The 10,556-nt window shown below is 42.2% G+C and overlaps 1 protein-coding gene across 2 annotated transcripts in view; it reads right to left on the bottom strand.

Annotated features, from left to right (window-relative positions):
* The window catches only part of LOC122926658 (sulfotransferase 2B1-like), a 69,005-nt gene extending 60,119 nt beyond the window's left edge, over positions 1-8,886 (bottom strand). The window contains exons 1-2 of one of the 2 annotated variants that reach the window (XM_044278101.1): positions 8,760-8,886; positions 8,339-8,497 (exon numbers count right to left, since the gene is read on the bottom strand). In XM_044278101.1, the coding sequence (XP_044134036.1) occupies positions 8,339-8,474 (136 nt within the window). In that variant the 5' untranslated portion in view covers positions 8,475-8,497; positions 8,760-8,886. The other variant, XM_044278099.1, reaches the window with a different exon arrangement.
* Between the last annotated feature and the right edge of the window lie 1,670 nt (positions 8,887-10,556).

The raw sequence follows: 10,556 nt of genomic DNA on the forward strand, positions 1-10,556 counted from the left end.
TTGCTCTATATTACACTTTTTGTCAGGCAAGATAACAAGAAATAGCTGTTTTGGCACAGTTTTTTATTTTTTTTATTTACAACATTCATCTGACAGGTTAGATCATGTGATATTTTTATAGACCATGTTGTCACGGATGCGGCGATATCTAATATGTATACTTTTTATTTATTTATGTAAGTTTTACACAATGATTTTAGTGTTTCCATAGTCTGAAAGCCATAATTTTTTCAGTTTTTGGGCGATTAACTTGGGTAGGGTAGTATTTTTGCGGGATGAGATGACGGTTTTATTGGCACTATTTAGGGGTGCGTGTGACTTTTTGATCGATTGCTATTACACTTTTTGTGATGTAAGGTGACAAAAAATGGTTTATTAGCACAGTTTTTATTTTTTATTTTTTGCTGTGTTCATCTGAGGGGTTAGGTCATGTGATATGTTTATAGAGCCGGTCGATACAGACGCAGCGATACCTAATATGTATACATTTTTTATTTATTTTTTCTATTTATTACCAATTTTTTTTTTACTTTATTTGGGGAAAATGACGTTTTTGTTTATTTTAACTTGAAACTTTTAATTTTGGGGGGGAAAACTTTATTTTTTCAACTTTTTTTTCACTTTTTCTTTTGTCCCACTTTGGGGCTTGAACTTTTGGGGGTCTAATCCTTTACAATGCATTCCAATACTTCTGTATTGGAATGTATTGGCTGTATGAGTCATACACCTTCCTGCCTGTGAGATCCAGGGGGCTGGATATCACAGGCTCGTCACGGAAAAACAGTGCGATGCCTTCCATGCCATCTGGGCCCCCTTACAGCCGCATGGGGACCCAATGGCACCGCCACACGCCGCCGCAAACCGCAGGTAAAGCCGCAAACAGCAGGTCTGAATTGACCCCCCCGCGCATTTAGCCAAGGTGCCTGCTCAATTATTTGAGCAGGCACTGGGTTCCGGTGATCGGAAATACACATGGCGTACCAGTACGTCATGGGTCTTTAAGGATTCGGGAACCATTCCGTACCGGTACGTCATGGGTCCTTAAGGGGTTAAGAAGACGTCATCTATGTATCGCCACCACCTAATGAACATGTCTGAACGTCTCCTCTAGGAGGGCGACCATGTTTGCATAGGTCAGGGCCACATTCGACCCCATGGCAATCCCCTTCCGCTGCATATAGAAATAATCACTGAATAGAAAATAATTGCAAATCAGCACTGTGTGTAGGAGGCTCAGGACAAAGTCCTGGCATCCCGCCAACAGGGATGAATGTGTTAGGGCCTGTTTCACCACCTCAATACCAAAGGTGTGTCTGATAGATGTATAAAGGCTAGTAATTATCAATGAAGCAAAAATTATATTATTGAAATATTACACAGTATAACTTTAAATCAGTAGTCATATCTTTGTGTTGTGATGAATGTGAAGCAAACCAGGTTTTGAGCTTTAGCCTGCGGAAAAACTGGTGTAAACCGATTTCTAATTGTAACCAGTCAGTACTCACATTAGGACAAAAGTTCAAGCTCTTGGTTAATAATTTCAATTGTATGTCCGATGAAACATGTGAGGAAATATTTACCACAATGTTCATGTCTGTATGTTCTTTCTTTTCAGCGGCTGTTTCTTGCCACTGGTCTTTTTGTTTTTTATGTCGCCTTCTTCCACCACATCGAGTTGCTTTTTTCCAGATTGATCGAATGGTTTCTCTAAAAAAAGATTTTTTTTGCTCACTTTGTGCGGATCCTTTCGTGCTGTTCCTCTTTCCCATCTTGAAATTGTGTGGTTGCGATTCTTGGTTGTCTGTCCAATTGTATACATTTCCTGTGTTGTAGTCCGCAGCGTCCTGCTGCCACTTGCTTCTTTTTGTATCTTGTATATCATTCCTTATTTATCCACAAAAGGAGATAGATAATGAGAGATAGAGAGATAGATAGATAATGAGAGATGGAGAGATAATGAGAGAGAGATGGAGAGATAATGAGAGAGAGATGGAGAGATAATGAGAGAGAGAGATGGAGAGATAATGAGAGAGAGATGGAGAGATAATGAGAGAGAGATAATGAGAGAGAGATGGAGAGATAATGAGAGAGAGATGGAGAGATAATGAGAGAGAGATGGAGATATAATGAGAGAGATGGAGAGATAATGAGAGAGAGATGGAGAGATAATGAGAGAGATGGAGAGATAATGAGAGAGAGATGGAGAGATAATGAGAGAGAGATGGAGAGATAATGAGAGAGATGGAGAGATAATGAGAGAGAGATGGAGAGATAATGAGAGAGAGATGGAGAGATAATGAGAGAGAGATGGAGATATAATGAGAGAGATGGAGAGATAATGAGAGAGAGAGATGGAGAGATAATGAGAGAGAGATGGAGATATAATGAGAGAGATGGAGAGATAATGAGAGAGAGAGATGGAGAGATAATGAGAGAGATGGAGAGATAATGAGAGAGAGAGATGGAGAGATAATGAGAGAGATGGAGAGATAATGAGAGAGAGATGGAGAGATAATGAGAGAGAGATGGAGATATAATGAGAGAGATGGAGATATAATGAGAGAGATGGAGATATAATGAGAGAGATGGAGAGATAATGAGAGAGAGAGATGGAGAGATAATGAGAGAGAGATGGAGATATAATGAGAGAGATGGAGAGATAATGAGAGAGAGAGATGGAGAGATAATGAGAGAGATGGAGAGATAATGAGAGAGAGATGGAGAGATAATGAGAGAGAGATAGGTAGACAGAAGAAATTCCACAGCACATCCAGGGCATAAAATCAAAGTTTCTTTTTATTCACCAGACAATAGATAGATAATGAGATAGATAGATAATCGTTTTGGTTCCATTGAGAGGACCGAAACGTTGCACCTGGTGCAATAAACACATCAACAGTTTTTTGGAAGTGCTGTGGATTTTCTTATTTTTATATTTGATCTGGATGTTGGATCTCTTCCGTGGCCGCTGGCACTCCGTCTTTCCATTTGTCTGCAGTGCTGCCCAATATTTTATGTATTGTTGATAATGAGATAGATAGATAATAGATAGATAAACCAAGAAGTGACGTTTCAGTCCTCTTACTGGTACTATTCTCAAGCAACTGAATACGTACAAGTGCACAATATTTATCGGTCCATGTGAATGTGAATACATGGCCTCGACCTACAGCTATCAGCCTACAGCAGGGCATGATGGGATTTGTAGTTTTACAACATCTGGAGAGCCGCAGTTTGCCCATCACTGGTATAGAACATGGAGCCTTGGCGTGTATCAGATCGTACTGCGCGTGCTCATAACCAAGTTATGAGCTTAAAAGCAAAAAAAAATACTAGATAACATAATGTAAATAGATAATAGGGTGACTTTGGAGCACCTAAAGGGTATATAATGGGCCCTCTTGATAACAACAGGTGCTGGAGAACTGCTGTAAACACATAGCACTGCATGTGGGTTATGCTTAGATGCAGTGGGTATGCACCCTGGGTAGTTCCACTGGAGTGTGCGTACCTGTGACACACAGCAGTTCTTCATCCTTATAAATGATCTCCTGTTCTGCTTGCAATTTGGACTTCTAGATAGACAAGGACAGATAGATAGATAGATAGATAGATAGATAGATAGCCTGGCTATGACCATGGCCAGACACAGTAAACGGCCCTAAACTCTGCTTCAGGGTGAGGTGAGTATAGTGAGGCTTAACCATATAACCACAGTATAGTGAGGCTTAACCATATAACCACAGTATAGTGAGGCTTAACCATATAACCACAGTATAGTGAGGCTTAACCATATAACCACAGTATAGTGAGGCTTAACCATAAATTGTTATAGATGTCTTTGATATCAGGGCCTGTCTCAGTTCTTTGGGCCCAGCAGAGGAAATTATTCTGCCATATCATCAATAGTACCTAATAGATTTTGAATCAAAGAAATAGACAAATGATTATCTCAGCACCAAATAGATTTTTTTTCTCCTGGAGTTCTGCGGCCAACTATTGGACTGGCCTGCCAGAGCACCAGAGGATCCTCTGGTGGGCCCAAACTCTGATAATGATGGACTGCTAATAAAACAGAGCCCTTAAGGTCCTGTATACACTTCACTCCGATGCTGAGAGCCCCAGAGTCTGGGCCCACCGGAGGATACTCTGGTACTCTGATGACCCAGACTGACCCTGATGTTGATGTATAATGTATTTTACTCCAAATCACAATTCTAACTTCCTACCTCTACCTACAGCAACACGTGGCAAAAAATGTAAAAGTTAGAAGAGGCTTTTGCAACAGTTTAACCACAGTCAGTAGCTGCAATTTACTTACATTATCAGTTCTAGGCCACTAATACAGTGTCTTAGCACATTGCCACCCACAGTGGTCCCTGACTGTGCCAGCCACATTGAGTCATGACATTGACAGCCATAGTGCCCCCTTAGGCTACTTTCACACTTGCGTTCAGAGCGGATCCGTCTGAGACGGATCCGCTCATATAATGCAGACGGTGGCTCCGTTCAGAACGGATCCGTCTGCATTATATTGTTAAATAGTGTGAAAGTAGCCTCAGACAGATCCGTCCAGACTTTACATTGAAAGTCAATGGGGGACGGATCCGTTTGAAAATTGAGCCATAGTGAGTCATATTCAAACGGATCCGTCCCCATTGACTTACATTGTAAGTCTGGACGGATCCGCTTGCCTGCAAGCAGCGTTCAGGTGTCCGCCTGCTGAGCGGAGCGGAGGCTGAACGCTGCCAGACTGATGCATTCTGAGCGGATCTGCATCCACTCAGAATGCATTAGGGCTGGACGGAAGCGTTCGGGGCCGCTTGTGAGCCCCTTCAAACAGAGCTCACAAGCGGAGCCCCGAACGCTAGTGTGAAAGTAGCCTAACTATGCCAGCCACAGAGAGTCATGACATTAAAGGGGTTGTCTGAGTTGCGGAAAAAATAATATAGCACTGTATAGCACTGTAAATCTGATGGGCAGCAAGCTAAGGGCTCTTTTACATCTGCGTTCTTTTCTTCCGGCATAGAGTTCCGTCGTCGGGGCTCTATGCAGGAAGAATACTGATCAGGATTATCCTAATGCATTCTGAATGGACAGTCCGTCCTTCAGGATGCATCAGGATGTCTTCCGTTCCGGAACGGAACGTTTTTTGGCCGCAGCAAATAGCGCAGCATGCTTCACATTGCCAGCCACAGTGCCTCATTACATTAGCAGCCATAATGTCTCCTGACTATGCTAGCCACTGTGCCTCATCTCATTGCCCCTGACTATACCTGCCACTCTAGGCAGGCATTCTTGTGTCTTTTACTGAGGAGAGGCTTCTTTCTGGCCATTCTGCCATAAAGCCCAGATTGATGGAGTGCTGCAGTGATGCTTGGCCTTCTGGAAGGTTCTCTCATCTGTACACAGGATCTTTGGAGCTCAGCCATTGGGTTAGATTATCTCTCTTACCAAGGCCTTTCTCCCACAATTACTTAGTTTGGAGGGTTGACCAGCTCTAGGAAGAGTCCTGGTTGTTCCAAACTTCTTCTGTTTATGAATTATTGAGGCCAGTGTGCTCTTGGGAACTTTCATTGCAGCATAAGTGTTTTGTACCCTTTCACAGATATGTGTCTAGACACAATCCTGTCTCTGAGCTCTACAGGCAGTTCTTTCCTCCTCGTGGCTTTCTTTTTGCTTTGATATACAGTACATTGTCAGCTGTGAATCAGGGCTGTGTCTTTTCAAATCAGTCCAATCAACTGAATTTACCACAGGAGGACTCCATTCGAGGTGTAGAAACATCTAGATCAAGAGAAATGGGAGACCCTCGAGCTACATTTCAAATGTCCATGCAAAAGTTTAGTTTTTCCTTTTTAATAAGGCCTGTTTCACATCTGCATTAAGCAGATCTGGATGACTGTTTTGACCGGGGACAGCCTACTGGATCAGTCAGTGCAGTGCACTGCTGGTATTTCATCCGGCATTATTTACTATAACGGGGACCAGCGCAGATCCGTCCGCAACCTGTTTGCCAGGTTGCGGCCAATCTCCGCTGGTCCTTATTATAGTAAATGAGGTCAGACGGAATTCCAGCAGCCCACAGCAGCAGTGACTGACCTGGCAGGCTTAAATGCAGATTTAAACAGGCCTTAATTTGGAATATTTTTTTATTTTATTCTGTTTTCATTTTCTCATTATGGGGTGTGCAGAATGATGGGGAAAACTTGATTTTTTTTATTGATTTTTTTTGGCACAAGACCGCAACATAACAAAATGAGAAAAAAGTGAAAGAGTCTGAAGATTTTCCAAATGCATTGTAGCTGCCGCTATAGAAAGCCACTTTGCATTACTGCATGTGAAAACCGTGGCAGTGTCATTCTTTTCAGTGCTGCTGAGGACTTCCACCTTGTACTCATGATTTCCTCCTGCACTACAAAAACAGAATGGTAGCTTTCTATGAAACTGGCCTTAATGTGCGAGTCTGAGATTGTGAAAGTATTATGTAAACCCCTCTGGGGACAGGGATTGAGATGACTGATAACCTCAGCGCTGTGGAATATGAGTAAAGAATTGTAGTCAGCTGATCAGAAGGCTGCTCCATGGGTAGTCATCTTTCAACAGTCCCATTTAAAGAGGACCTGTCACCTCATTTGACACTGTTTTAGTAACTACTTGCATTTCCCATGAAGTAACAACTCTGGAGCATCTTTTCTTATAACTCTTTTTTGTTTTGTTCATCTACTATTCCTTCTAGAGGCCTATTAATAAATGTACAACTGGGTGTTACCAGCTGGAAGTGTGTCCCTAAACATTCTGACACTGTCCAATCAGTGCTTCCAGTGGCAGACAGACATGTCAGTAGAGGTTAGAGGTCCTCTTATTTTGAAACACGGCGCCCGCTCAGCAGCTGTATTACACTGCAGACACCCCGAGGCACTGATAAGGCCAATCATGGACATTTAACCCCTCAGATGCCATGTTCAACATGGCATCTGAGAGGACTTTTCCCGGGAGCAATGTGCTCCTGGGATCAGAACAGCTCCCCTGCGCTGAGATCGGGGGAGATGTTTGGTTGTTGTGGTGGCCTTGGTCCTTGTGAATGCTCTGCCACAGCTATGTTCCTATGGAGCTCTATCTGTGGCAGGACTCCATAGAACCTTAATTAATCTTCTATAGACTGTAATGATAATTCATTGCAATCTATGGGAGAAACGATCCAACAATTGCATATTAAATTCCCCTAGGACCAGGTTGAGGCCTCCGCTGCAGTGCAGATATGAGGTGACCAGAGAGGCCAGTGCTTTTTCCTATAGTGTGGAAGTACGGCCACTGCTACTGGATTGCAGGGTGGTGGTAACCCCTAGAAATGAGCCATGTATAATGTGATGGAAAAATGAATCAAGTCAGTAAAGAAGGTAATATGGACAGTCACAATACATTAGCAAGTGCCTTGAATTAACCTTGTCTACATGATAAATGGCATTTGCTGAAGTGAGACCACCCCTTTATTATTGATGGCCTATCCTCAGAATTGACCATCAGTATATGATCGGTGGGGATCCAACACCATGCAACCCCGCTAATCATCCAACCATTGTGTAGTGGACGGAGCTGGTTACTGCAGCACTGCTACCACTGAAGTGAACAGTGACCGGCTCTGTCCAATACAGAGATGGACAGAACTGTGAGAACTGCAGAACACCTGATTGGGAGGTGTGTAGGATGTCAGACCCCTGCTGATCAGACATTGATAACCTATCCTAGGGAGAGGATATCCACATTAAAGTACTGGAAAACCCCTTTAAACAAAAACTGTTGATAAGTCATGGACTTCTTATCATGTCCAGTAAATAAGGTTGATCTGTTCCTCTAACAAATGTCTCATAACCAATCACACTAAATATACAAGTTAGTCACCCTCTGCGAATATGTAATTGATCTGTTTATAAAGTAGATCAGGTATATGGCTGTGTATCTTGTGGTTTTATAAGTTCTGTTCCAGTTCCCCATTGTATCATGTAGCCTGCACAGTGATTCTCTGAACTTTATATTGTCTGCCTCTCTATGAAAGTCTATGAGATGCTCAATGTTAGTCTCATAGGAATGCATAGAGAGATTGACTTCCAGTTTACAGTAGAACTTGGAGAGTTAAAGTGCAGTCATGTGGCACAATGGGACCATAACTGAACTTACAGTATAAATCTGTAATAAAGCCACCAGTAACAAAGGATTAACGTAACAACTATTTATCGAATGTAACTAGATGGAATAAAAGAGGCTTCTTTAATATTCAGTTTAGCGGCTTCATGATCTTTGGCAAAAACAAAACATGAGCTTTTTCTAATAATCATACCTGACTTGGGATACGAAACAATGTAGACGTCATCATCACGAACATGAAATTCTTTCTCCAGGTACTGCAGCCTTTCTGGCGAGTACATCAGAGAAGCAAAGGAAATCCCTTTGTGTTGGAAATAGTCGGTGTCCATAGTGTCTCCACAGAAAATAAAACCTGTAAAAGGTTGTAGAGGAAAATCATACAGTCTTCTGGTTCACTGAAATAAATATGGTACTATATGGCAGTATATGAGATGCAACTTATTGTCACATCAGCTAGAACATAAAGACGGTGTCATACTAAGAAGACCTACTTTGTCATCTACTGCTGTGCTGTACCCGAACACAAAGCCAACTTAACTTGAAACAAGTTAAAACTTGTGGAGCTTCAAAGAAGAGGAGAGCATAAAAGAAAAGATATATCAATAGATACTTACTTTGAACACTATGCCCATCCCATAAAACATAAGACGTGCCCAGCTCTATGTCATGCTACACCCTAAAGCTGCTGTACTGTACTTCTGTGACTCAGTAACATAGGTGATGAAAGCCCCAAAACGTATTATTGTTGTGTTAGTGTAATATGGCACTGCGTAAAGTAGACACCTGACAGAAAAGCTGTTTAGCCGTAGGGGTAGGCAAGGAGATACACAGCATGATGATGGCTAGAGAAATGAGCAGACCTAGAACTGTGCACCTGCTATAATAAAGAAAAGCCATGCATGACGGAACATCAAAGCCTAGACACTGACACAAGTGTAGGAGTACTGGTCGGACCCCATCATGGCCAGTTTTACACAGACCATACAGACTCCTGGCTCCTGGCTCACTTGCAATAAATTTGAGTGTAGTGATAGTAGGAGTAATAGAGGGATTTTGTAAAATAAATAATGTCCAGACCTTTAGATGAAGTTCAAACGTTTCTTTACTTGACATAACTTGCATCCAAGCAGTATACAGCTTTGGTCTCTTGGTCCCAGCAGGTTTTTGGCAATCATTGGCAGGAATGAATACTTCTGCTTTAAATGTGGAGCTTGCAGGATAAAAACGTCTGCTTGGTAGCTCTGTAATTGTGGCAGGATTAGCTTCTGCACTTATCTGGTACATTCTGCTGTGTGGGGACAGACTAGCTGAGTAGGAAATAGCTTCTCCTAGGCACTGGATTTATCTCACAGATGGATTCTCAGGGGAAGCTTTCTTCCTGGAGCTCTGGAGGATGTCTATAGTTTCAGCTTTTTCTCATCCAGCTGAGCTGAAGGTGCTCAGACTGGGAATATGGCCAAGTCTCAGCCAAGACTAGGTCCTTGCTTTCATTCCTATGCAGGGGAGCTCCACACACACACACACACACCCTACCCCTAGCAGGGGGTGGGCTACTCTCCTCTCTAACTTCCTTCTCCACCCATGCTGCAGGATGTGGGACCAGCCCACCTCTCCACAGAGGGGGAGCTAAGCTGGAATAATCCATTCCAGCTCAGATACACTAAACTGTAACTTGTACCTGCCAATGTGTTGCTGCCACCTACTGGTAACCAGGCAAATTACATGAACAATTGCATTTAACATAGGTTTATATGCACATTTGTGGAGGACATAATATAAATTACATCAGATCACAGTATAAAGGCTCCGAGAAGATAGTAGCTGGGGAGAGGCATGTAGTAACACAACTCTGGGGTGTTACATAAGGCCCAAAACAGGCTGGTCACTAAGGGGTTAATACTCCTATCCTGCTGTTACCAAAACTGATTCTCCTCCAATAACTTCCCAAATATGTACAAATCATGTTCATATATACTGTTTAACGTAGTCTACTTTTTGAAAAAGTACTTGATTTTGTAGTTTTATGACTTGAGTTTCCCTCTCCTAGACCCACTGAACAGGAACGGTTCTGGGATGGCTACATGATTGGACTGTAGAGAGTTATAACTACAAGTCTCATGAATACATGCATGTGTGGCTCTCTTTCCTCAGCTGTCACATAACTCCAGTCTTCTTCCCAATGGTGAATTAAAGGGCATTCTTATCTTGTCCCAACATACTGATTATCAATTTGAATGGGTTATTTATCTGCCTTTAGCTGAAATTGCCATTAATAATGACCATTATGTGTTTCTCAATACTTTTTTTTGTACATATGGCTTTCATCCTCATTTTGGGTCATTTGCTGTTAATGAAAAGTTGGAGATGGAGATCAACTTAAATACAAACCTGAAGAAGGCCCAGTTTTTGCT

This window comes from Bufo gargarizans, chromosome 2 (genome assembly GCF_014858855.1).
Source record: "Bufo gargarizans isolate SCDJY-AF-19 chromosome 2, ASM1485885v1, whole genome shotgun sequence".
NCBI classification, from domain to species: domain Eukaryota; kingdom Metazoa; phylum Chordata; class Amphibia; order Anura; family Bufonidae; genus Bufo; species Bufo gargarizans.